General features: G+C 38.8%; 2 protein-coding genes across 2 annotated transcripts in view; both read right to left on the bottom strand.

Annotated features, from left to right (window-relative positions):
* Positions 1-20,383, bottom strand: part of LOC109476782 (protein artemis-like) — a 34,988-nt gene extending 14,605 nt beyond the window's left edge. Inside the window, exons 1-14 of the mRNA XM_019777801.1 lie at positions 20,228-20,383; positions 20,048-20,099; positions 19,405-19,489; positions 18,705-18,764; positions 17,941-17,996; positions 17,129-17,230; positions 15,883-15,955; positions 15,178-15,215; positions 13,192-13,294; positions 11,126-11,227; positions 9,521-9,657; positions 5,835-5,892; positions 4,455-4,543; positions 3,371-3,477 (exon numbers count right to left, since the gene is read on the bottom strand). Coding sequence (XP_019633360.1) covers positions 3,371-3,477; positions 4,455-4,543; positions 5,835-5,892; positions 9,521-9,657; positions 11,126-11,227; positions 13,192-13,294; positions 15,178-15,215; positions 15,883-15,955; positions 17,129-17,230; positions 17,941-17,996; positions 18,705-18,764; positions 19,405-19,489; positions 20,048-20,099; positions 20,228-20,336 — 1,171 coding nt within the window. The 5' untranslated portion in view covers positions 20,337-20,383. The remainder of the gene's footprint in view (positions 1-3,370; positions 3,478-4,454; positions 4,544-5,834; positions 5,893-9,520; positions 9,658-11,125; positions 11,228-13,191; positions 13,295-15,177; positions 15,216-15,882; positions 15,956-17,128; positions 17,231-17,940; positions 17,997-18,704; positions 18,765-19,404; positions 19,490-20,047; positions 20,100-20,227) is intronic.
* Positions 20,384-21,520: 1,137 nt separating this feature from the next.
* The window catches only part of LOC109476778, a 13,852-nt gene continuing 7,761 nt past the window's right edge, over positions 21,521-27,611 (bottom strand). The window contains exons 8-13 of the mRNA XM_019777798.1: positions 27,151-27,293; positions 24,866-24,951; positions 24,120-24,206; positions 23,767-23,849; positions 22,159-22,319; positions 21,521-21,663 (exon numbers count right to left, since the gene is read on the bottom strand). Of these exons, the coding sequence (XP_019633357.1) occupies positions 21,578-21,663; positions 22,159-22,319; positions 23,767-23,849; positions 24,120-24,206; positions 24,866-24,951; positions 27,151-27,293 (646 nt within the window). The 3' untranslated portion in view covers positions 21,521-21,577. The remainder of the gene's footprint in view (positions 21,664-22,158; positions 22,320-23,766; positions 23,850-24,119; positions 24,207-24,865; positions 24,952-27,150; positions 27,294-27,611) is intronic.

The following is a 27,611-nucleotide window of genomic DNA, read 5'->3' as shown; positions in this document are numbered from 1 at the left end:
GTCGAACAAATTCATCAGGCCTAAAACTGAGAATTTTACATGGATGAAAAGGGAGGGCTGATAACTCGTTGTAAATATACATACATGTACTTCTGGTGAAAAATCAAACCATATCATGGTTGCAACTTGTTTTGGCCACCGCCCGTCTTTCTGTCATTTTACGAAATTTTGCCGTTCTTTTTGGACAAAAAGATACTTGCCCAATCCGTCATCTTTGACAAGACAAAAATCAGCATGTAAAAATATGGAAAGAGATGTTATTAAACTAAGCTCTAGCAGCAAAATAGGCCCCTCAAAATGTTGGAAATTGCGTCTCAGGGGGTCAAGATTTCACAATTTTCCTGAATTAGCATGCCCCCGGACACCTCTTAGGCCACACCAATTTAATTTGTTGGTTCTCGGATTCGCCTCTTTGTTTTTTTCTGATTTGCAAAAAAAAAAATTTGATTCTTTTCCTGAATCAAGTGAAAAATGCTCATGTTTTGCCCCCCAACAGTTGAGGAAAGTCCTTTTCTTCCTATGCCTAGTTGTTACAGTTTTCTCATCTATCATTGCAGTGGTTTGATTAAAAGTTCAAAATTCAATGTTTAAATTTTAACCCAGCCTTTTGTGTTGACTTCATGGCTCATTTCGTACCATTTAAGCCTATAATAGGATGCCTAGACCTGTTTTTATTTTTATTTTTTTTCGCCCTGTCGCTTCATATTTTTTCTGAAAAAATCTGAGAACCAACAAATTAAATTGGTGTGGCCTTAGAATTCTTACGTTCAGTCCATGAATCAAATGTTATATAAAAATTGTAATGATGGAAACATTTCAGGCTGGCTAGAACACTGGTTGAAATATTTGCCTGCTAAACCTAAAATTCTCGTAGACCAATACATCGTTTAAACAAGGCACCTGAAGGGCAATGTGGTTCCCTAAGCTTATATGACCCATCCACCCAGAAATCCATTTACCGAACCTCTATTAAATCACATCTATCAGTGTGTATCAGGAGACATTTAGATCAGGGTCACAATGCCCTGAATGTGTACAACGGTTTTATATCTATCTCAGTCTTAACATTAAGAGGAGCATCATAGAAGCATTGGCAATGGCAAGTTTACATTTGGAGCAACTCCTCAAATCGCTGAAAAATTGTAAGTGCCCTAGAAATGTTATACAAAAATAAAATATTGATATATATCGATGTATGTAACATCTGGGTATATTGGATATAAATGACGTGAATTATTCTAAACCAAGGGTTTTCCTTGAAGAGTGCATCCAATCTACTCTTCAACAGAGACGGGGGGCGCCACAGACTTTCTGCAACCTATGATCCACTGCTCACGGAGTCATGTGTGTTATCTGCGTGACGTCACGGAAGCGGTGGATTGTTCATTCCTTGACAAAGACTGGAGTTGTACAGTCGAAAATTTGGGTGAGTCCAATTTCTTGTGTTGGAAATTGCCGTTTAAACTTGCTTCGTAATGCGCTTCATCAGTCTTGCCTATAGGACTGTACCATCTTAGCCTCTTCCTACTTTATACATTTCACCTTGTCAGAATTCTATAGATTTTTTAGCACTCTTCAGTTTGGGGGTTACCCCCTCAGCGAGCTGCCTGTGTAGGGTTACCAACTCCGAGGCATGCGGCTTCTCGGTCCCCGGCGTCGAGTCAATGTCAAAATCAGACGAGCCCTGAGAGTCAGATAACGTCGGGGTGAGGGGACAGGAGATGACACTGTTAGAACTACCCTGAGACAATGGTATCTCCCGTTTGTCTGTGTCATGTGAGCTATTGGAGCAGAGGATCACACTGGGGGTGCTTTCTACACTTTGCTGTGATAGAGACCTACCCTCGTGTCTATCCTCATGTTCTGTTAGGTCAATACAAGGCACCAGGGTATCACCTTGTCCTATATTGGAATGTGAGGAAATTTTTGGCTGTACACTGTTCAAACATCGGTTATTGTCCCTCGAATTACTCTCTATAGTACCGTCTACCTCAAGTGTGTTGTTTTCTACAATGTCATCTTTCCCTGACTGAGAGCTGCAAGATTTTCTTGTATCGTTGCAAAAATAGCCTGTTTGGTCCAAGATATGGTCATGGTTTTCTTCTAAAGCTGTGTCTTTGTATTTTCTTTTTCTCTGACCTCTCCCCATCTCCTTCTTCTTCTCCTCCTTCTTCTTCCCCTCCTTCTCCTCCTTTTTCTTCTCCTCCTCCTCCTTTTTCTCCTCCTCCTTTTCCTCCCCCTCCCCATCACTGATGTAGGACGGTTGACTGCCAGTTTTAGGTCCATATTCCTCTTCATCTTCATCATCCTTTAGACCTGATTCTTCCCATCTATTAAAGCTATTTCTAACAACCAATCCTCCATTAGATTCCACACCATCGACCTTCCCTCCTTCTGTATCAAAGTTCTCCTCTCCTTTCCTGTCACTCTCTGCTGTTACAAATACGGCCAAGTCCTTTTGATGAGGAGTTGTCATTTTGTCTTTGGTAACCAAGAGAGGATCCGTGTTATCTGTGCTACTGGTGGGGTGGGCAGTGATTTGTGGATTGTCAGAAACGAAGATTTTCCTCTTTTGCAGCAGAGGCTTGTCGTCATCATCGCTGAAGAGGTTTTCGTCATCATTGTGGAAAACTTCTGTTGGAACAAGAGAACTGTTGGCAACGTTACAATCACACTGACGCACTCATTACGATATGAGCCGGGGACCGAAAAGACAGACAATAAAGCCAATTGATGAGCCAAGTGACTTGACAGTTTTCCAGGCTTCGCTAATTAGGCCATGTTGATTTGATTATATGGATGACATCCTCTGGGAACCCCAAAAACTGATGCGAGCGGGTGAACACAAAAAATTTTGGCTAATAAAAGTTACCTTCATTATGAAATCTACGTGGTCATGAAGGTTGATTTGATTATATGGATGACATCCTCTTGGAGCCCCAAAACTGATGCGAGCGTGCGAATAAAAAAAGTTTGGCAAAAAATATTGCCTTCATTATGAAATCTACATGGTCAAGAAGGTTGAACAAATGACTAAACACACAGAGTATGGTATGGCGAATAATAGACTCTTCATTTTCATTTCGTCACATTGTTCTTCTTTTCCTTTGGAATTGATTTTGTCATCTATGACATTAGTATTGTTCTCCAATAATTTTGATTTGCATTTCACGGCATAAATTTGCTAATTTTGCAGCTGCTTTGTATGATTTACAGTGCGGTCAAAAACTTCTTTTGGAAACAGAAGAAAATTCATTATCAAATTCCGTATAATCAAATCAACATGGCCTTACCAAATGAGCTGGGGGGGGGGCAAAGACAGACAATAAAGCCTTTTGATGATAACTGAGTTTGCAGCTTTTCTAATCACCTTGTTTCTTCCTCTTCAGAGCTGCTCTCTGCAGTCTGAGGGACCCGAGTGGCTTGTAGGACACTAAAGACGAGTCAGCCTGGACACTCCTGGTCAGGTCTCGTAACCTGCAGATAAAGAAATACATGTACATCTTTGTCATGTCTTCATCTCTTAGGAACAAAATGACTAAAAAGATGCTTTTCACATTAAACTGTGCTTAGCCCATTGGGGCAAAATGTACAATTAAAATCTTCATTCATTCATTCAAGTAGAAAAAAACCTGCACCTATGGTACTTTACATTTAACCTTATAAGGCCATGCCAATTTAATTTGTTGGTTCTCAGATTTTTTTTCTGAAAAATATGAAGCAACAGGGGAAAAACCCCCCCAGACCTAGGCATCCTCTGATAGCCCCAAAAGCTGCAATAAGAGCCATGATGTCAACATATCACGTTGGTTTATGATTCAAAGAATGAATTTTCTAGGTGGAACAACTAGGAATGCAAGGAGCTTTCTTAAACCATTTGGACCAAAATATGACCATTTTACAGTTGATTCAGAACCTGAATCCTTTTTTTTTGGAAAAAGATGCAGTGGGTGCATCTGAGAACCATAATTGAATGAAATTGGTGTGTCCTATTTAAAGGCCTAGAAAAAAATGTGTGTTTCCTGTTTCCCAACCAACCCTAAAAAAACAGCCAACCAAAGCATGTGGAAACCCCTGCAAGGGACATAAATTTGTAAGCTTATCTAGCTCCATGATCTGACATCTGAGTGATAAAACATCAATCCAACATCAACATTGAAAATGTCCTCATGCAAGTTTTACTAAACTTAGACTGTATTGTATAAGTTGGATTACTAGCTAGCTAGAGATCGCCAAAGTCTAAAAAAAAAAGAAAAAAATCCTTACCTACCAACCCTAATTTTTTGCAGACTGAAACAGGAAACACCACATTTTTTTCCCAGGCCCAAAGAGACAATAGAAGGAACTGTATCTGCCAACTGTGACATTCCCTTGTTCTTGTCAACTCTCCAGTGATAGCCCGAAGCGGAGTGACAGATGCCAGTATTAAGTATCAAAGACGAGCCCATCTTTACCTGTCCTCAGCTTCCTGTAACGTTGAGCCTACAGGCGCCACATTAGCATGAATTGTTTTCGGTCGGACGTACCCCACAAAGTCTCGGATCTGTAGACAGACATTAGGGCATGAAATTAATCATGAATTTGAACACCGTAACCCCAATCGTAAATTGCCTCGAGGTAAGGCCACAGCAAGTAAATTGTATGGATGACATCATCCGCAGCCTCCAAATTTAACGCGATAGGGTTAAAAAAAAACAAGGCGGGCCAAAAAAAGATGATTCCTACATTTTCAAATTTTTACATCATAAAGCTTGTTAAATAAACAAGAAATGATACCTATATTGTGCTAAGTTTACTGCCAACTGTAACAACAACATCCATTTCTCACTGAAACAACTTTGAAAAATAAGTTTTCAATCATTGTACATTATGGTAATTTGATTCAATGGGAACATCACATTTACACAGCCACCATCATATAAAAGGAATGAAATACATCACTGCATCAGATCTTATAGGTAAAAGACAAAACATTAAATCAGAGCCTTGTCTTGTCTCCTCTCTTCATATATTTATGTCAATCAAATTCCAGCATGGCAACAGACATCTTTGTCCATTTTCGGCATGTTGACCACTGTCAGAGGGCAACAAAATGTCAGAGGGCAGCAAAATTAATGTGTGCGTTGATGTCATCCATGAAAATTACTTGCTGTGGCCTAAGCTGCAGTTGAACACCAGCAATCATTCAGGCAAGGGTTAGGTGACCTTACAGTTGAGTTGTGTCATCCACAGTGTACCAACTAGTTATTTATACTCTGTACCAGTGTACTAGAAGGGGTGATCTTTCAGGAAGGCTTTTAACTTTCAAATTCACAACTGAAAGCTGCAGCTTGCAATATTTCTTTGCACATATCTGTGGAATTGTACTAAGGCAATTCTTCACCGATATTCACTGTAAATTAGTTTATATCCGCAGTACCTGCATACATTGTATATGTGGTACTTTAATATTTGAGGATTTTGCGGTCACTTCTGTAACACTAACTTATCATTACCGCAAACAAGTAATTTGCTAACTTTCTTTCTTCTGCACCTGCCACCACTGCGAACATATAGTTCCGCAAACATGTCCATTTTTCTCAGATCACAAACTTTTGCTGTCACAAATATAAAGTGATTTACAGTATGTTATGAACACTCTATCGTTACGCCACACAACCCCACACTATCATACAATTTTTCTATCATAGAAGGGATTTCCAACATCTAGACATCTGTGCAAGATATCAAAAATTCTTCCAAGAAATTAAGTCATTAAAGGAAAAAATATATATAAGTCATACCAGTACTGCCAACACTAGTCTTATGACAAAACATACTGTACTGTTTCTCACCTCAGTGTAGGAAGAATGGAAGGAAAAACACACTCTGTGATGGTGTCTGGAGATTTTTCTAAATGAGAAAAAAATGTAAAATCATTATTTATTTCCGGGTATAATTGCATTTCCTACAGAGAACACAAAATTAAGGCTAAACACCAAAGGTTAACAAGAAGTGAACAACTTTTTTCTCATAGAAACTTATAGATGCACCGAATGTGTGGAGATGTTTCCAATACATTAATTCGAATGAACCTTCCAGGTGTTAAGATTTGCAAAGGTTTAAGGTGTAACAAGTCGTTTGGTACAGTACAGATCTCGGGATAAGCATCAAGTCCCGCGGGAGATCCCGCGGGAGTTTGCGGGATATCACGCGGGAGTTTGCGGGATCTTCCGCGGGAGTTTGCGGGATCTCCTGCGGGAGTTTGCGGGATCTCCTGCGGGATTTATCGGGATATCCCGCGGTACGAAATCCTCTCCCGCAACCCCGATCTTCGGTGTGAGACCTTAGGTTTCCGAAGGGCCGGAGCCGCTGTTACTTGAAGTTGAACCGCGTTGACTACAGATTTTTAGTAATTTTACGCAGACGATGCGTGCATGTTTTAGTATGTTTTCAATGCATGCAAATAACAGTAGAGCAAATAGTATTTTTAACCAAACATTTCTTCTTTTTTTTTAATATCGGAAATCTGGTGGCTTAATAAGGTACAGAACGATAACAAAGTAATACAACCTTCTTGAACAAGTTTTGTGTCCGGCCTTGCGACGTGGACGGCTTTATTTTGATGTCACCGGTGCACCCGACCTGCGCTATTTCAGATATAATTTTTAAAAAATCTAACGCATCGACGTGCCAAATCGCCACTCGAGTTCTTTATTTTTCTCCTAGATAGGGGAGGTTGACGTATGGAGTTACGGAAGAGAGATTAAACATTGTGTAAAACAAGGGGGCGAAGCATAATTCAAGGGTTCTTTACGCCTCAAACTTTGATACATTTCGTGCGCCACGCAGTGTTCAGGGCCTGCATGGGGGTTACTGATTACGAATTACGCAAAATTTTCGCTATAAAGTTAAAGTTTCATAGCTGATTATGACTTTTACGCTTTGCGGCTAATGTACTGATTACGAATTACGTTGATTTTTGGGAAGGTTGCCTTCGGTTTACGAAGACAATGAATAAAAAAACGCCTGATTACGCCTTACAAAAAAGGGCATGCAGACCCCCAGTGTTGGGCCGGGCGTTCCCACGCCGCGTCGCCATAGAAACCGCACGTCGCCAGCAGCGGCGGCGGCGCTGGCAGACTCCCCGGCGCCGACTGACCACGTGGCGTTCTGGCGCGCCAATCACAGCGCGCAGATGGGGACCCGCCCACCAGCCGGCCCGCGAATTCAAAGAGTTGAGTCAGATGCACCGCCCCACAGAAACACCGCCTGACGATTGTTATACGTACGTCGGATTGTGGCTTCTTTTTCCGCCTTGCACGGCCGGCATGCGACATTGTAATTTTCTTATATCCCAATTTCATCCCAAAACAACGTTTTTCACATGTGAGGAGGCTAGTTCCATAGAGTGTACCGAGTGAATTTCAAGTTTTATGGTCTGAGAACGAATTAATTTCCGTAAAATTTATCATAAACACGTTTAGTTCGGGTTCTCCCGTGTTTATTTATTTTTCGGGTTCTCCCGTGTCTTGGACGTGCGCTATCGACTCCGTTTTCATCTAGTTGGCTGACCCTGCAGCTGACAGAAGTAGAATGTTTTCCTACCGAAAGAAACTTTGCCAGCCGTGTGGAAGTACTTGCTCCTTGCTTTCAGGGTGATAGTAATCTATCGAAATTAATTATGGACATGGTCGTTGTTGATGCAAGAGTTTTTGGGGAGGGGGGAGACGCACGCCCCGGGATTTTGATGGGCAGACTTTTAATTGTCGCAATTCTTAATACTAATACGGAGACCTCTTGACGCAAGCTACCATGAGAAGACAACAGCTACAAGATTATGAAACACAACAACCACAAACTACTGCCGGTACGCCTCATTAATTTTTATTTCTTGGTAACAATCTTGCCGAATTTACCGGAGACGGAGGGATTACTACACGTTACATTGTATTCATTCACGGTAGTTTCTTAAAGTTTGCGCTGAACAATAGCTTTGAAAAAAAAAGTAGCAGTTTTATAATAACTATGACCGCGTGAGAAATACCTTATACACATTATTTTCGTACATTCTTATGCTTCAACACCATTAAAATTGTAGCAAAATTGTAGCAAAGTTGACTGGCGTCAGACTCCATCGGCCCAGCACTGATCGCCCGGCAGGACGTGAAAATAAACATTTGGCACGCCGCCATCGCCGTTCCGAGCCGCGGTAGACTTCGGGGTCTCGCACCAAGTTTTTTCGCTACGCGGTACGCGGGACACGACAGGCCTCCCGAAAGAATACCGCGGGATATCCCGCAATCTCCCGCGTGATATCCCGCAAACTCCCGCGGGATATCCCGCAGTCTCCCGCGTGATATCCCGCAAACTCCCGCGGGATATCCCGCAAAATCCCGAATCCCGATGATGCTTATCCCGCGATCTGTACTGTATAATATACAGATGCCGCCACGCCGCCTGCCTGAAAAGCTGGTGTGTTACGCCAAATGGACCGCTACATGTAGCTTTTTTGCTGTTGTATGCAACTACAATAAAAATCACATTTGATTGTCCATATACATGTAGCTGATACATATTTACAGGATAATATTACTGAAACACAATTTCCCAACATATACATCTGTATTCATATCTACCATCCCATGGGTAGTGGGGAGAAAAATTCAAATTACTTTCTCATTTGATTCCAATTTATCTTCATCGACTTACAAAATTACATCTAGTTTCTCATTTTGCTGATGTACCTGAACACATAACTTCAGTCTAGACCAATTTCCTTTTTTAAAACAGCCTATTTTACAAGATAATCGTAAATACATTTACCAAAGTGTGATTGCGGTCTGTAAATTTATCGTTAATCGCTGTTTCCCATCAGCATAATGATTCCCATCAGCAAAACTTACATTTCTTTCTGGATTTGAATTTAAGGCAGGCATCCAGTGCAATTTCAATGTGACAATACAAAATTCAAAAATATTCTGTATGAGAAATTCTGTCGAATATTGACATTTACTGCCATTTCTTTGCACATTTTTGTCATCATGTACATGTATATGTATGATATTATCATGACTAAGTCTTATTCTTTATTTTGGATATTAGGCCATGTTGTTTTGATTACATGGATGACATCACAAAAAAAATTTCAACCATATACTGTAAATCGTACAAAGCAGCTACAAAATGAGTAAGTACATGTACTTTGTCAAAATGCGTAGACATGTCATTGAATGCCAATTCTTGGCATCTACATGTAAGTGTCAGAAAAATAATAAAATCTAGTAGTAATGTTTAAGATTTTGAAGTTAGCTCCCATTTCAGATTCAAGCTTATACATGTAAGAGGAGCAGTAAGACCTGTAATTAGTTTTTTTTTATATGGTGCACCCCAAAATTTTTTTGTGCAACTAATTTTTTAGGTTGGGTGCACCGGTGCACCTATTCCTAAAAATGAATTTCAAGCCCTGGACAAACACACTCAAAACAAAACCTCTACACACAGAGGTACATGTACATGATGATTGTGAAGTTAGTTTTACCTGACGACGTCCCCAGGCCCTGCGTAAGCCGTGAACCACATGGTGGAGGGAGTGACACTCATGACCTCCAGCTCATGTGGGGGAGGGGGGCGGTACTTACAGGGCAGCGGGTGGTGCCTACCCTTCTGGTACCTCTCCTGTCAATAAAAACAGACATTTTTAATCTAAGTATGTCGTGACTCCACATCTAGTACTTCTTAGGCTTCAGAAACTGAATCGTTTTTTTTTTGCAAATCAGAAAAATATGAACCATGCAAATACAAGAACCAGCTGTAACGGTTATGACTATACTAGGGTAATATGTAAATGACCAGGTGGAAAGACTTGTTATAGAGAGCTATGCATATATTAGCGCGTTAGGTAGGCCCTGATTGGTTGGTGAGAGCAACCAATCAGGTGAGGGACTATTGTTAGCATAGTTGAGCTTGGAAGTGACAATCGCTCTGTAAGTTACATGTAGTTGGTGACCAAGGACTCAGGTACATGTGTAGTTGTAGCTCTGTAGAGTAGTATTGTATAACCGTTAGTATCTCATCTGTGTAACTTCCTAGGCTATTGGTAACTCTCTGTGTATCTAAGTGCTAAACTCCCCTGTGAACCATTACTATAGACGATATACTAGTACTGTGTATTAGAGTTAACATACGGACTAATAAACCCGGCTCAGCAGAAGTAATCAAACTGTTTGGATCTCCTTTACTAAGATATATATAGACGCTAAGGCCACACCAATTTAATTTCTTGGTTAACGGATTTTTCTAGAAAAATAATGGAGCGGGCGGGCGAAAAAAAATAAAAAATAAAAACAGGCCTAGGCATCCTGTTATGGCCCAAAATGGTACAATAGGAGCCAAGAAGTTAACAAATCAGGCTGGTTCAAAATTTAAACAATGAATTTTGAACTTTTAATGGTAGCACTGCATTGAAAGATGGAATGACTGTAACAAGTAATAAGAAAAGGACTGTTTTCAACTGTTCAGGGCAAAATATGAGCATTTTTCAGTTGCTTCTGAATTTTTATTTTTATTTTCAAATCAGAAAAAAATGAAGCGGCGAATCCGTTAACCAAGGAATTAAATTGGTGTGGCCTAAGATACCAATTGAAAGTACCACTAGACCTTCAAATATTACATGGCCAAAGAATCAATTTTCTATAATAATATTTGTATTCAAGATACAACTGTAATTATATCATAATGTACATGATCAACTAATGTCTGAAGGTTATAAGTATTACACAATGTCAAGTAATACCCAGCAACTGGAACAACTCACATTAAAATGGATAGTAGGGAGGGTAAGTGAACAATTCATTGTGCTTGCAGTAATGGTGGGGGAGGGTTAAATTTGAGATTTTTAATGCTACTTCCCACATGTTGAGAGGCAAATCATGGGGTTGAGAGTGGTTGTTGGTGGTCCTTTGGACGTTTTTATACTTTTACCTTACCTTAGACCTTAGTTCCTCCTACAAGTACTTTTACTCAAGATTATTTCAATTGTGTCCATCAAGGTTGACAATTGCTTTAAAAATTTTAAACCCGGGTGCTGGCTAGAGCCCTGGCCAAAAGGCTGCCTTAGCTTGTGGAAGGTTAATGAATGACTCACCAGCCATCTGCAGGCATGGATCTGTGTCTCGCTGGGGTCAGAGGTCAGACACTGGAAGATTTCGGGGACCTCCTGGTAGATACTGGGATCATTCACATGTACCTGGAGAGTTAGAGCAAAAGTATAATAAAACTAGAAACTTTAAGATATTTTACAAAGCAAATGCATAATGTTTACCTTCACATATGCTCTGCTCTGTGACACACACATTCATATGATATAATGGTCAGACAGGAGTCTAAATCCTTACTGCTATAAAATTGCAACATGATGTAACCCAACACTAGTTACCATGGTGACAGACGTCTGGTTCAGGTCATTGACCTTATTTGTTTGGAGAAGAAGAGGAGGAAGAAGAAACAGAGCAAAAACAATGTTTTCCTTCTGTGAAGGTACGGAAATGGACAAAAATTTATGTGCGCACGGATGTCATCCATATAATCAAATCAAATGGCCTATAACACAGACTTTCATCCCCTGCATTATTGCATTTCTAGCAAATCTAACTTCCTGCGTCATTCCAATCCGATGATAATATTAGTAATCTTACTCCTTAATTTAATTACAGAGAAAGGCGTCAAGCATACATGTGCAATATGTTTTAGATTAATATCTGTGCGGCTGATTGCAGAAAGTTTACAAATTAAAATGTACTCGCACAAAAACTAATTACAGAGGCAGAGCTTTATCTGGTGTAATGACATTATTGAGTGATAACAGTGACTAAGCAAAACTCATTTTGTTTAGAGATACAGAGTGAATAATCTTGTGTTTGGTAGTTGAGCAAAGCTGAACGATGCTAGATACCAGAATACAAAGTGAGTGGATTATACAACTGTTGTTACCTCCGTGTGCAGAGGTTTTGTTTTTGGTGTGTTTGTCTGTTTGTTTGCTTGTGTGTCCGTTTTACTGTAATTCACTTATGTTCACGGTAGCAAAATTTCACGGTCTGAAAAAATGGACATGTTCATGGAACTATATTATTCACTGTGATGACAGGTGCAGGAAAAAGAAAGTCCAGGAATTATTTGTTAACTGTAATAATAAGTTAACAGAACAGAAGTGACAGTGAAAACAGTGAACATAAAAGTACAGTGAAAAAAATCAGAAATTACAGTACATGCATTTGAATACTGTAAGGTCACAGGAAATAGGAGGGGAAATGATGTAACCACGGACTGACAGGAAAGTCAAATCGGAGTTCAAAATGGTCTCCTGGGAGGAAGTGACAATGAAATATGTACAGCATCGTTGTGAAATTGACAATAAGGCCATGTTGATTTAATTCTATGGATGACATCCTCTAGGAACCACAAAACTGATGCGAGCGTGCGTATAAAAAATGTTTGGCAAAAAAAAGTTTCCTTCATTATGAAATCTATGTGGTCATGAAGGCTGAACAAATGACTTAACACACAGAGTATGGTATGGCAAATAATAGACTCTTCATTTCCTCACATTTTCTTCTTTTCCTTTGGAATTGATTTTGGAATTCTATGCGACAGTATTGTTTTCCAATATTTTTTTTCCAATCTATGGCAAGTACATTATATTTCCTCATTTCCCTTTGTACAAGTTACAGCATGGTGGAAAACTTTTTTTGGAAATGCAAGTGTGGATGTCACCCATGTACAAAATAATGTATAGTTTATTATTATTATTACTCAAATCAACATGACGTAATAAATAACAAATTCATAACTCTAAACTAGAAAAGTAACATTTCCAAAGCAAATGCATCATGTTTACCTTCGGTCTTTGGATATGGCCTGCTCTGTTAATTCTTACTCAAACACATTCACATACATGTACATGTATATGGTGACAGGAGCCTAAATGCCTACTATGAAATTGCAACATTGTATGTAACCCAACACCAGTTACCATGGTGACAGACGTCAACAAAAGAGGCCATTGGCCAGGTCAGAGGTTAGTGTTTGGAACAGAAGAAGAAGAAGAGGAAGAAGAAATGGAGCAAAAACAATATGCTTTCCTTCGGTAAACATAATGAATCAAGGGAAAGGAGTGAAACTATAATTTCATTTCTTATTTTGATGTTTACTCACCTTCATATGAAACCTCCTGCAGAGTTCTATGAAGAGGTACTCGTAGCCGTACTTTGCCTTACAGTTCAGCCTCACCACATAGTGGGAACCTCTGCTGATCCAGCTGGACAGGAACAGAAGAAATTCACATGTAATATTAGACCCTGTTCATACCAGACTTATATAAACCGGTTGAAACCGCTAAATAATTAACCCGGCAAAAACCCGTCACGTTCACACCAGACTTACAAAACCGGTTTTTCAAAAACCCTGTCCAGCGAATATCCGGTTAATCGGCCATTACCAGGCTCCTCCAACATTTTTGTTTCGGTAGAGACCTCAATAGAGCCCTCCCCCCAGCTTTTTCGAATTTGGCGATCAACTCCTGCTCTCCAAAAATACGTATCGGGAGCGTTTCGTCCACCGACCAGGTTGCGTTGGCTGATTCCATCGTAAAAATGAAGAGAAACCGTGGAAAAACAGTGGAAACGGTCTAAACAGCGCGATCAAAAAAACTTGGAGGTCGCACATGGCCAGGATGCTGACCCCGTGACCCCAGAATTATGACGCAAAAACCGGTTCAATAAACCCTTAGCGTTCAGACCAGGTTTTTCGGTGGAAAAACCCCTCAAAAACCACCTCCCGAGGTGGTTTTTGAAAATCGGATTTAAACCCCTAAAAAACCGGTTAATTTGCGTTCACACCAGGTTAAATAAAAACCGGTTTTTGAAAAACCGATTGAAACCGCTAAATATAAGTCTGGTATGAACAGGGTCTTAGAGAAGTAACATTTGCAAAGCAAATAAATGTTTACCTTTGGACATGGTCTGCTCTGTTAATTCTTACTCAAACACATTCATATACATACTACTAGTACATGTAAATGGTGACAGGAGCAGAGCAGACCATGAAATTGCAACATTATGTAACCCAACACCAGTCACCATGGTGACAGATGTCAACAAATCATGTCATTGGTCAGGTCAGAGGTCACTGTTTGGAGAGGAAGAAGAGGGAGAAACTGAGCAAAAACAATTGTTTTCCTTTGGTAACATAATTACCCACTACTATTAATTACACACAGTAATTTTACATATTTAACAATGCTTCTGGTGATTTGTTTTCCAAAAAAATATAAAATGGAGAACCAAATTCGACTGATAAAAATTGGTGTACAAGATATGAGAGGATCATGATACAAAATGAATGACAAAAGGAAGATATGACGCAAAATTAATGATATGGTCTTAATATATTATGCATAATAATTATATACAATGTGATACTAGTACATATTTTGATACATAGCTGGCTATGTAATACTTCTGATCTTTATTTTTATAAGTGGCTCCTAAGATACACATAAAGCAATCCATAAGAAAAACTTAAGGCCACACCAAGTAAATTTTATGGATGACGTCCGCGCGCGCATTGATTTTGGCCTGTTCCTAGAAAAAAACAAGAAATTCCGCTTCCTGTAACTATGACCAAAGAGTCACGACAGTGCCGCAAATCGTCAGATTGACGTGAAACCCGTACGTAACGCGAAGAAAGTGTCTATTGACAGGACCATCCTGTCAATAACAGAAAAATTGCACTATTGACAGGACCATCCTGTCAATAACAGAAAATTTTTCACTGTCCACTGTTCCACCTGATTTATTGCTGTTTTAATGATAAATAAAAGACTTCTTGCTTGCTGACACTGTGTCACCTCATTCAATTTGTGCCCTAACATTTGTCGTCTCTTAGTATATTTCTAATCTAGGCATCTTGTTTTTTAGGGCCCTTCTTGTTTTTTTTTTCCCTCTCGCATTAGATTTAGGGTCTCCAAAGGACGTCATCCATAAAATTTACTTGGTGTAAAGCAGTAAAAACTTCTTCCATGTCACATGGTAGTCATAAATTCTCACTGTTCTTATAGTAAAACCTCAGATAAAATTATTTTCAGAATCATAATTTAGGAGAACAACATTAATCACATAAATGGAAGCCTGTTCATCTTACCTTTGCACGAGATTGATCAAGGCAGTGCAGCAGTCTTCCTGAAATAACGGTTGACCTCATGAATAAATAATTTTCAATTTCGCTGAGTATCTTGCCAAGGCCTTGACGATAAAAAATCACCAGAGCCAACCTCAGGTGCCCCCATCTACTGATGCAGGTTAAAGCCACGCCAATTTGATTTGTTGGTTCTCTGATTTTTTCAGAAAAAAATATGAAGCAACAGGGAAAAAAAAAATTGCCATATTTTATTAACACTAATGAAGTTTATAAATAGATATCCATGTATACATGGATATAAAGTACAAAAAAGTCTGACATAAATGTTTGTACCATTCCTTCTTCTGTTTTGTTTATTAATTTCATATATGATTACATTGTTTGGGCTAATAAAATTCAACTGAATTTTATTCCAACACTGAATGAACGTAACATCCGTGTCCATATCACCAGGGTCCATAATATCGCCACCTTGAGAAAAAGTGTGCTTAAAGATATTTTTACTGCTGCAACATTCTCTAGGTATGTACATTTGATGTGTGAACGAGTGCATACCAAAAGTATGTTGCAGTAAAAATATCTTAAAGCACACTTTTTCTCAAGGTGGCGATATTATGGACCCTGGTGATATTATGGACACGGATGTTACATTGTAAAACACTTGTGGAGTATTTACATTTTTGTAAAGATAATGTACAGTGTATTTACCCTGGATGGAATGTACTTTGCCTCTGGGACTAGGAATGTGGTGTCAACATACAGGCTCTGGATGTCCTTTGGTCTGAAATCAAAAATACGTCAAGCCTGGTCAAATAAAAGGACCTCTTGCATGAACCAGATTAGGGTAGAGATTGAATTCTCTGATTGATTTGTGTTTGACTGACGCACTTTCATTAGGCCACACCAATTTAATTTCTTGGTTAACAGATTTTTCTAGAAAAATAATGGAGCGGGCAGGCAAAAAAAATAAAAAATAAAAACAGGCCTAGGCATCCTATTATGGCCCAAAATGGTAAGATAGGAGCCATGAAGTCAACACACCAGGCTGGTTCAAAATTGAAACAATGAATTTTGAACTTTTAATGATACCATTGCATTGAAAGATGGAATAACTGTAACAACTAGGATGAAAAGGACTGTTTTCAACTGTTCAGAGCAAAATATGAGCATTTTGCAGTTGATTCTGAATGTTTATTTTTATTTGCAAATCAGAAAAAAACGAAGCGGGCGAATCCGTTAACCAAGAAATTAAATTGGTGTGGCCTTAGGGTAGAGATTGAATTCTTTGATTGATTTGCGTTTGACTGACGCACTTTCATTATGTTCAATTTCTGCAGAAGGAAAACATACTGTGAATCACAATTTTTTTGTGGTACTTTTACATTCACAGTTCACTTCGGTACTGTGAACTTTTAAGTTCACATTGCCGTGAAAAAAACAAATTGTTCTGCAAACATTTTTCTCAGACTGTGATGAACGTTTGCTACTGCAAACATTACCTGAACTAGAATAATATTTTCAATGCAAATGCATAATGTTTACTAGTACCTTCACATGGTCTAGCCCAACAAACTACTGCACTATTTATTCTTACTCTAAGCCAAACACATTCATACATTGTGTATGTACAATCATGATTGTACATGTATGGTGAGCAGGGTCTCCAACTCTGTCCTGAAACTTGCAACATATTGTAAGTTGTAACCCAACACCACAGGGTGTCTGCTACATCACCAGTTACCATAGTGACAGACGTCTGGTCCAGGTCTTTGACTTACTAGTAATTTGTTTGGAAACGAAGAAGAAAAGGAAAAAGCAATATGTTTTCCTTCTGCAAACTTAAGGTAAACATAACCAATAAGTGGATTGAATCCCTCAGATGTAGTTAGATCTGAGAATGAGATATATACTATGGATGAATAAATAAAGTTGAACTTGAAACATGATTACCCACCTTCCTCCCTGATGTAGATGTAGAAACTGTGCAGCACTCCCCACGGGTAGTCTGAAGTCTCCTGTATACAGTACTGTACCTTCTGTACCCTCAAACAAAAACCTGTAGATGGAAGAAACACAATCTACATCATATTCTGAATCTCCTGGGGATTCATTCCTTTGATTATTTCCCTTCCAAATAGTGAAATTTTTCTAAGGCTACTGATTTCTGGACAGCATCTTCTCAGACTCACAACCTTCAAAAGACTATTGTCACTGCATGTAACTGACCCTTACTGAGCGATTATAGACCTAATTATTAATTGCGTGATGACTTACTTTTGTTACTGATATCTATTTATTTAAATTTTTACTCAAGCAACTGGATATGATTTTGAAAACGTCAGACGTTTCAGCTAGTATCCACTAGCTTTCGTCAGTGACTGAGAGACCGGAGGGGAAATGCAGGTTTATAAGCACAACCTATTGATTGATATGCAAATAGAGTGAAGACAAATTTTTGGAAGACGAAAAAGGAACAAAAGTCAGACAAGTCAAGACAAGATGATGCAAATTAGTCAGAAAGCTCCTGTTATATGGAACAGAAGCTTAAGTGTTGTCTGTCCTCAGGGCTGGGAGTACCAAATCCAAGTGCTGGAAAGATCGACCCGTAGCCCCGCTTCCCTATTGAGGGTGGGGTTGTACATTCTTTAGGCATCTTTAAAAAATTATTAAACAAACATAGGTAAATCCATGTTGTCAGGACTTACATGACAGAGCCAGGACAGTGCCCTGCCTGTAGAAGGGTTACCAGTAGGCTGTGTTACTTACATGACAGAGCCAGGACAGTGCCCTGCCTGTAGAAGGGTTACCAGTAGGCTGTGTTCCTGTGGCAGCAAACAGAGACAGGAAACAGTAAATAACGATGAAATGCAACTTAGGGGTAACGATTTGGCTGAACCTGGTTAGTCCAAGTCCAAGAAACCTGTGAAAGATGTGTTTGGATTATTCTTTTACTCCTAATGAGGTAGACATATATTCTTTTAAAAAATTAATATTATATATATATTATAGCAGGACTCGAAATACTGGGTGTCTGTGCACCTTAGTGCACCCAAATTTGGAGCTGTGCACCCAATTTTTTCTGTGGGTGCACTGGTGCACCCAAATATCTCCAAGTATGTAAAGATGTTAAATGTATATACAGCATATTCTTAACATCCTAGTGACAGAAAAATAATATTAATTGTTGTAGTACTTTTCTTTGGAAATATAATTACTTATTGCTGACATTCTATTTTATATGGTGCACCTAAAACTTATTTTTGGTGCACCCAATTTTTTAGGTTGGGTGCACCAGTGCACTTATTCCCAAAAATGAATTTGGAGTTATGAACTGAATCGATACGCACCCCTACATGCAACTCAATTTTACATACCATTTTACCTTTACTGACACTGGCTAGCTCTTGAGGTAATGAATACTAGTAATTGGTTTCCAGATACATGTAGATATGACTGTTACACATATATGTTGAAGTACAAGTTGTGTGATTCAAGTGTATTTAGCACTTCATGTAATACAATTTCCTTACCTTCCCTGTAACTTCATCTGTAACTGTCAGACTTGTGGGTGTGTCAACTGTTAAAGTTTCCTACAACAAAAAAAAAAAAAATTAAAGTCAAATGTAAGAATTGCTATTTAGGCCACACCAATTTAATTTGTTGTTTCTCGGATTTTTTCAGAAAAAATATGAAGCGACAGGGCGAAAAAAATAAAAATAAAAACAGGTCTAGGCATCCTATTATAGGCTTAAATGCTACAAAATGAGCCATGAAGTCAACACAAAAGGCTGGGTTAAGATTTAAACATTGAATTTTGAACTTTTAATCAAACCACTGCAATGATAGATGGGAAAACTGTAACAACTAGGAAGAAAAGGACTTTCCTCAACTGTTGGGGGGCAAAACATAAGCATTTTTGAGTTGATTCAGGACCAGAATCAATTTTTTTTTTTTTTTGCAAATCAGAAAAAAACGAAGAGGTGAATCCGAGAACCAACAAGTTAAATTGGTGTGGCCTTATGAACTATTTTACAGCCACAAGACAAACTACCATAATCTACTAAATCCATTTTCAATGAATATGAAATTTTATCATATCCCCCCTGCCTTGACCCACAAAGTTTGAAACGATTATGAAAATCAATTACAAATGTGTATCATTTAATTGCTCATGCATCTTAACGACTTTCCCATAATAACTGATTTATATGTTTAAATCTGCATACTTACAATAAATGGTTCCAGTGGTTTAAATTGTTTTTCCGTCAGTAGTAAGGCCTTGGTGATCTCTGAGCAGTACAGTCGAGTTTTTAGGCTACATAGAAAAGCAAACAAAGGCTTCATAAATCATACATTGTGCAATATCTTTTTCCTAAAAAAAATTATGTCTAAGCTTGAAAGACAGCTGTCAGCTATGTTTATTTACATTCTGGTATTTTGTGGTGGCACCACAAACTAAGTGTGCCTTGTGTGGGTTGTTTTAGTGCCAACTATAAATGTCAGAAATATTAGATGATTGCACAAAAATATAGAAAAGTGGAAGTAAACTACAATCACACATACTGGTACTACTACTAGTATATTCCTTTAGATAAAATATTTTGATTTTTGGCACAAAACTGTTACACAATGCGTGCCCATGGGGGTACACAACTTATTTTGCAGTGGTGCAAGTGAAACAACCTAATTAACCAGAAAAAAAAACAAATGTAGAATTTAAAACTTTGCTATAAAAAAACGAGGTGTAGAAATCATTCATAATTGTAGAATTTAAAACTTTGCTATAAAAAAAACGAGGTGTAGAAATCATTCATAATTTTATATTAATAATAGGATATGAAAATTTTAATTACTACGTAACGTTATATCTCACCTGGACTTCAATCTAGACAGGAAGCCTGGACTATCCAACCCAACCATGTGATCTGAAAATTAATAACACAGTAATGTAATCTTTCTGCCAGAGGCAAATCTGTTCTAGTAGTATAAATATTTTTCTACATGATAAAAAATAATTTTCATCCCAGAACTTCGGTGGGAGGGTGATTCTTACCTCTGTGTGCATGCGAAAGAAAGAACGCCCAGGACTCCAGATTTTCTCCGTCAAATCTGTCGATTGACAAAAACCTATACTCAGACATCCGGCCTCCAAAACAACTCATGTTAGGAGAAAAAGAGTGATCTTTTCTAGGAAACCAGGATCACGATGTTTCTGTTTGGCGGGCAAGTTTTGACATGTAAAGGGTCAGAGGTCGTGGCGCAACTGCACGGTTTCCTTGCGCCACCTAGCAGTATTGAAAAGAACTCCATGTAAATGCTTCCCAACCTGTCAACGTGTGTTGTAATAAAATGCTTTTCTGGCAGAGATGGCAGTTAGAAGAGCGTCTAATACAGCCAAGTAGAGTCGTTTATACATCGTTTAGTATACTCTTAATTTTATCGTCTTTAGTATTTTGTTTGTTTGGTTAACTTGGTTTGCATTACCCTAAAAAGGTCAATGCATTTACTAATTTCTCTTATTGTCTCACCCAGAAGATATAATTCACACGTTACTCTGTCCTTGCTGCATAAAAATTCTGGTGCCAAACAGCTTTTAGAATAGATTACAAACTGAAACGCTAACCTGTTCATATTTACTGATGCAGGTATTTAGTAGAAGTTAGTTATATTCACACCTAGCATTTCACTAAATATTTACACTGTAGCTATAGATTTATGTGGAAACATAATACAAGCAAGAAAAGACATCATATATCTGATAATATAGAATTTTATTTAATACATTCAAAACATATATGTATAACAGATAAAATGTAGGCTATATAATGGCTGGCATCAGTACAGGATGGATATTATAGGGTGTCTTCAAAGAAATCTACAGCAAAGATGTGAAGTAAAATGGGACTGAAATCATTTAGAAGAATCTCAATGACTTTTTATACTTTATGTGCGCTTTTGCCTTTCCCACATTGGTCTGACGTAAATCTCTTTGTAACAAATGTGAAGTTCAATGTAAAGATTATTGTAGGACACATGTATAGATGTATAGATGTATACATACATGAATAGGAAAGCATTCAAGTCATATGAGAAATTTCATTTCTTTTCCACAGTTACAAAATTAATTTTATGCATACACTGCATAAGTCTGTTTTACAGAAGAACATATCCCTAGTACTTGTATATAAAATTGCGGTCCATGCATAATTATGGCTTAGCAATGAGTGACTGACAGTGTTATATCTTCGATAAAAAGCTTCCAAAATGTACAGAGGAATCTACCAAAAAAACTATCAAGGCAAGGGTTTGAATGGAACTGCTGTGTTCATGTAGGCCTGTTTTTCTAAGCCTAGCCTTTGGGGTTGAAAGGCCCCAAAATTAAAAATTAGTTTTTATTTGTTCTTCACGGGTCCACCTCCATGTGAGCATCTTGTGAGCCACCACTGTCATCCAGATGGTCCAACTCCCACAAGTCGTGCACAGCAACTTCTGTAAGGCAAGGCAACCACATACATGTATAAGTACAAACATCTTGAAAGTTCATCAGTGTCTTGGTAAACATCCTAGTTTGACTACATCGGACGTCTCACAACATATAGAATCATCTGGACACTCAGTCTTATTGGATAAAGTTAGAATCGTGGACTCCAAACCAGACTTTTTCGCACGAGGGATTAAAGATGCTACATCTACATCTGGGCACTTCAACCTTCCCTAAACAAAGACGGGGGGCGCCACAGACTTTCTACAACTTACGATCCACTCCTCACCGAGTTACGTGCGTCATTTGCATAACATGACATCACAGAAGCGGTGGATTGCTCGTTTCTAAACAAAGACTGTTGTACAGTTGTACAGTCGAAAATTTGGGTAAATTCAATTCTTTGAATAACACAGAATTTTGAGCCCTGCCAAGTGTAAGTTCAGATTTTAACTGTTACTTCTGGAGTTATTCAGTGATACATACAGTAATGTTTGTGATACCTTCATTTTCCCTGACGTCTGTGAGTTTGGAGAAGACTTTCTTGAGCCCGTGTACCAGTGAGATGTAGAGGTGTTCTACAGGACCGTGGTGTTCTCCATACAGGGGGTCGTGTAGACTCAGGTGGTGCAGGACTAGGACACCACTTCTTAGGAGCTGTAGACTACAGACATACCAAACAGGTTAAGGCCATACCAATTTAATTTCTTGGTTAACGGATTTTTATAGAAAACTAATGGAGCGGGCGAGCGAAAAAAATAAAAAAAGAAAAACAGGCCTAGGCATCCTATTATGGCCTAAAATGGTACGATAGGAGTCATGAAGTCAACACACCAGGCTGGTTCAAAATTTAAACAATTAATTTTGAACTTTTAATGATACCATTGCATTGAAAGATGGAATAACTGTAACAGCAAGGATGAAAAGAACTGTTTTCAACTGTTCAGGGCAAAATATGAGCATTTTGCAGTTGATTCTGAACTTTTATTTTTATTTGCAAATCAGAAAAAAATGAAGCGGGCGAATCCGTTAACCAAGAAATTGAATTGGTGTGGCCCAAACATGTATTTCAAAATCTGACAGATTCAGTTGTATGTCATTCAGCACCAAGGACAGGTCTACAGTTCATGCCAATGTTATGCTTAAGGTTTTTATGACCCAAGGGCCACCTAGCCTTGGAGTGCTATACTTTTTAAACTACTGTAAGGCCACACCAATTCAATTTCTTGGTTAACAGATTCGCCTCTTCATTTTTTCCTGATTTGCAAACAAAACAAAAAAATTCAGAATCAACTGCAAAATGCTCATATTTTGCCCTGAACAGTTGAAAACAGTCCTTTTCTTCCTAGTTGTTACAGTTATTCCATCTTTCAATGCAGTGGTATCATTAGAAGTTCAAAATTCATTGTTTAAATTTTGAACCAGCCTTTTGTGTTGACTTCATACCTCCTATCGTAGCATTTGGGGCTATAATAAGATGCCTAGATCTGTTTTTATTTTTATTTTTTTTCGCCCTGTCGCTTCATATTTTTCCTGAAAAAATCCGAGAACCAACAAATTAAATTGGTGTGGCCTCATGAAAGTTCATCTGTGTTGGTTACTTGGTAGTTACATGACTTTTTTTGGTTGTTTAAACCTTATTCTCATCTAGAGCTATTTAAATTAGACCAGTAACTCTGGTCTTCTTCAGTAGACTGACCCAGTGAGACTGGTCACGTGGCTCCTCTAAATACTGACCCAGTCTTGACGACAATAACTCACACTGGGAAGGACCCCTACCCTTAGCAATACAGTAAGTGTGGTGGGTTCTTTAACATGCGTGGGGTGTGGCCCTCTCCAAACACGGGACCTCTATCTAACGTCCTACCCGAGGGACGTCCCTAACTGAAGCTTGGTACTAGGTGAAGTGAGGAAAGATGTATTTAGTGCCTTTCCGAAGGGCAGTGGCATGGTAGGATTCGAACCCGGGACCTCCTGGTTCTACATGTAAGCCGAACAATCTGCTGTTACGCCACACAACTCCAATATTATTGTTGGAACATTTTGACAAGTTACCCAGTGTTAGCTTGATGTGCAGTACATTTCTGTACTATATTAACATGCACACTTACTGTCTCCTGGCTGACAAAGTCTCCCCATTCTCCAACACTTCCTTCACAGCTCCGTACAACATCATCACCAGTGATCTCACTACCTGTGGAACACAAGAATTAAAGGAATTAATGATCTTGATCCAGTTTTAGCTCACTTGGCCATGACGGAGAAGACATATGCTACATTTTATGTACATTCACCCTAACCCTACATGTACCTCTTTTCGACAAACCATTTAATATACCAATACCAGTTTCCATGATAAGTTGCATGATGTTTAATTTATGTAATTTTGTTGTCACACATAACACATGTTCAATATTCATTTCTTGCAAGATAAAACAAGGAAAAGTAAAAAAAAACCTCCCACCTTCACACTACACTGACAGTCCCTCCTGACCAGTAGAGCAGTGCCTGCTGGGTGGGTAGACAACACTGTGGACAGGAACATCACAACCTGGGGGAAGGAACATTAGACTTATGTCTCTTGTCATGTTACTAATACCAACTTAAAGCTGCATTCTGTAACATTAGGATGATACAGACATCTTTACAAACATTTTATTTTGTGATAAGGCCATGTTGATTTGATTATATGGATGACATCCGTGCGCGCATGAATTTTCGGCCGTTTCCAAAAAAAAAAAGTTTTCAACCATACTGTAAATCGTACAAAACAGTTGCAAAATGAGCAAAAATATACCATAAGTTACAAAAAAAATTAATAAAAACTATACCAATGTCGTAGAATGCCAAAATTAAACGAAAAAAGACGAAATTGTAAAGAAATGAACTTGAAGACTAGATTATTCGCCAAACCATATTCTGTGCCATTTGCTCAACCATCATGACCACGTAGATTTCATAATGAAAAGAACTTTTTTTTTTTTCGCACGCGCGCATCAGTTTTGGGGCTCCCGGAGGATGTCATCCATATAATCAAATCAACATGGCCTAAACAGCAAGAAATCTTAATCAGCCAGTTTGCCATTGATTTTGACAGTCTCTGAGTAATGTAAAATGTCACTGACTGGGTCACTTTGGGTCTGTGAGTCCATCTAAGTTTGACTGTACATGTACACTGTATTACCAACACATAGATACAAAAACACACACCTGTTGCTGCATTGTCACCCACTGCTGTGCATCAGCGCCCCCTTGTTGCTCACTGTGGTAGTACATGTTCAGTAGTGGGCAAGACTCTGGTGATGAAAAGGACAAAAGTCTGGTCAGATTCTTCTGCAACATTATACTTCTGTGAGAACAAACTGTGCCGAGAAAGTATGTCTTTATCATACACAACTCCTACATGTGTAGTTATATTTCAGTCCATACCATGGTATGGATGAAATATATTGTGTTCTCTGATGTTTCTTCTCCTTCTACTTCTCCTCCTCCTGCCAAACAGTCAGAGGGATTCAACTCCGCCATCATTCAGCCAAATGACTTGAAATTTGGCATGGGAGTGGGCCAATACCCCCAGGCGTTTTTGTCATTTTTTTGATACATGCCTTTGAAAAATTTTTATGAAGGTTTTTTGGGGCATTTTTCGCCAAAAAATGGATTTTTGGATCCTGAGCCCTGGTTTTACAACCAAATGATCTGAAATTCGGTATAAGGGTACCTTGAACATGTGTCTACAGAACAGCAGTCACATATTTGGCATACACCACTTTCAAATGACTCATTTGGGGGACTTTAATGGCTATTTTCAGCAAAAAAAGGGCCAAAAGTGCTATACCCGTTCCATGTTCTATCTAAAGAATGGCACGTTCTATCTGCCGTTGGCCATGGAACACGTGTTCCATTGCGGGTTACCTGAGGTCACATTGCACGTAAGTCATGTGGAATGACCCACACATTCAATTTTATCTGCCTAAGACCTTCAAAATGTATCAAATCTCATCATTGTTAGTATTTGCATACCTGTAAGAAGATTAGTAAAGCTTTCGAGATTCAATGTGCTTGTTCTTGCATCTTTGTTCTCAATTACATAGCTAGTATACAATTCATTTATTTGAGAATCTTTGCCAGTTTTACACTGGGGTAAGTTTGGAATAGTCCACTTTTGCGTGGGAGGGAGATGGACTGAAATATGCTGTATTTGCTCCCAAGCAAATGTCGGCCTCTCTAGTTATAAATATAATCACAGTATAAGATGTAAGGCCTAGGGAGAAAAGTGTTGTGTTTTCCTGTTTCAGTCCTGAAAAAATTAGGGTCGGTCGGTAGGTAGGGATTTTTTTTTATAGACTTTGGTGATCTTTAGTAGATCAAACTCATGCAATTAAAGTTTAAGAGAGTAAAACCTGGATGAGGTCACTTATATTTTCGATGTCATTGCTGGAAAACTGACTGAACAATGTTTCATCACTCAGGTGTCAGATCATGGAGCTAGAAAAGGTTAATACGCTTGAAAAATTTATGTCCCTTGCCGGGGTCCACACAAAAAAGTCTAGGGTCGGTCGGGAAACAGGAAACACAACATGTTAAATTAATTTAATTTCTTGGTTAACGGATTCGCCTGCTTCACTTTTTTCCGATTTGCAAAAAAAATTCAGAATCAACTGCAAAATGCTCATATTCTGCCCTGAACAGTTGAAAACAGTCCTTTTCTTCCTAGTTGTTAAAATTATTCCATCTTTCAATGCAGTGGTTTGATTAAAAGTTCAAAATTCATTGTTTACATTTTGAACCAGCCTGGGGTGTTGACTTCATGGCTCCTATTAGTGTACCATTTTTGGGCCATAATAGGATGCCCGGGCCTGTTTTTTTTTTTTCGCCCGCCCGCTCCATTATTTTTCTAAAAAAAATCTGTTAACCAAGAAATTAAATTGGTGTGGCCTAAGAGGAACATATGTCCTCTGTAACACCCCTAGGTTTATCTAAAAGATGTTTTAAGATTTTCCACTTTCTGTCGGCGCACAGATGGTACTGTAGCCACTCCCCCTCTAATTAATCCCATTCCCCATCCCGTCTCCCTTCCCCCGATCATTCGTGCTTCCACACCTAGCTTGTGTGGCAGCATTTCCCGCCCACCCACCCTAACTTGGCTGTTTTTTCTTTGTAAGTCTTATTGTAAGTTTTATTCCTTCTGTTAGTGTAGCGTAGGACTACGATCCCGGACTACGGTCCCGTTGATTAGGTCTTCCTTGTTCAGTTTAACGTTGTTTTTAACGTACAACAGTGATTGTCTTCTGGTATACCTTCACCTATGTTCAGACTCTCATAACTCATAACTATACTGGATTCTGAATTGCATTGTATTTTGTTTTTTGAGGAGCCATTAAAATGTCTGCCACCAACGTGTCGGTGCGCACTACCCTATACCTTGTTGTGTTATCTGTGCATAGACAGAAAGTGGGGTTCTCTTCGGAACTTGTGAAGAAGAGAAGGACACCCACCATTTTGAGTGCAGAAAGAAGACACCAGAGCTGCACATGGAGTGAGGGTCACCAGTAACCGAGCACACAGGGTGACAGTCATCACTTCACAGTCTTCAGTCAGACAGGACGGCAACAGGGGAGCTGAAAACAGCGGCTTGAAGCTGGAGAAACACAAGAAAAAACCATCACTTGGATGGCAGAGTTCTCATCTGTTTTTCTGTCGCAGGAAGGTTGTGGCAAATGACAAAAAATTTGTAAACTAATCTGTCAACCTTGATGGATATTTTGACAAAAATCTTGGGCAAGAACATAAAAACACCACCAACAACCACTCTAAATCCACTTGATTTGCTTCTCAAAATGTGGGAAATCAGGTTTCTAAAGGCCTGAAAATCCAAAATTTACCCCAGACCTCCAAAGACTGTGAGCACTCTGCCTCCCCCCACCCCTAAATTAACTCCAGTCGCAAATAAAAAATT

Source organism: Branchiostoma belcheri, unplaced genomic scaffold, assembly GCF_001625305.1.
Source record: "Branchiostoma belcheri isolate BF01 breed outbred unplaced genomic scaffold, Haploidv18h27 scaffold39, whole genome shotgun sequence".
Taxonomy (NCBI): domain Eukaryota; kingdom Metazoa; phylum Chordata; class Leptocardii; order Amphioxiformes; family Branchiostomatidae; genus Branchiostoma; species Branchiostoma belcheri.
Note: the sequence above shows the minus strand (reverse complement) of the source record. Positions and strands in the feature narration are given on the sequence as shown.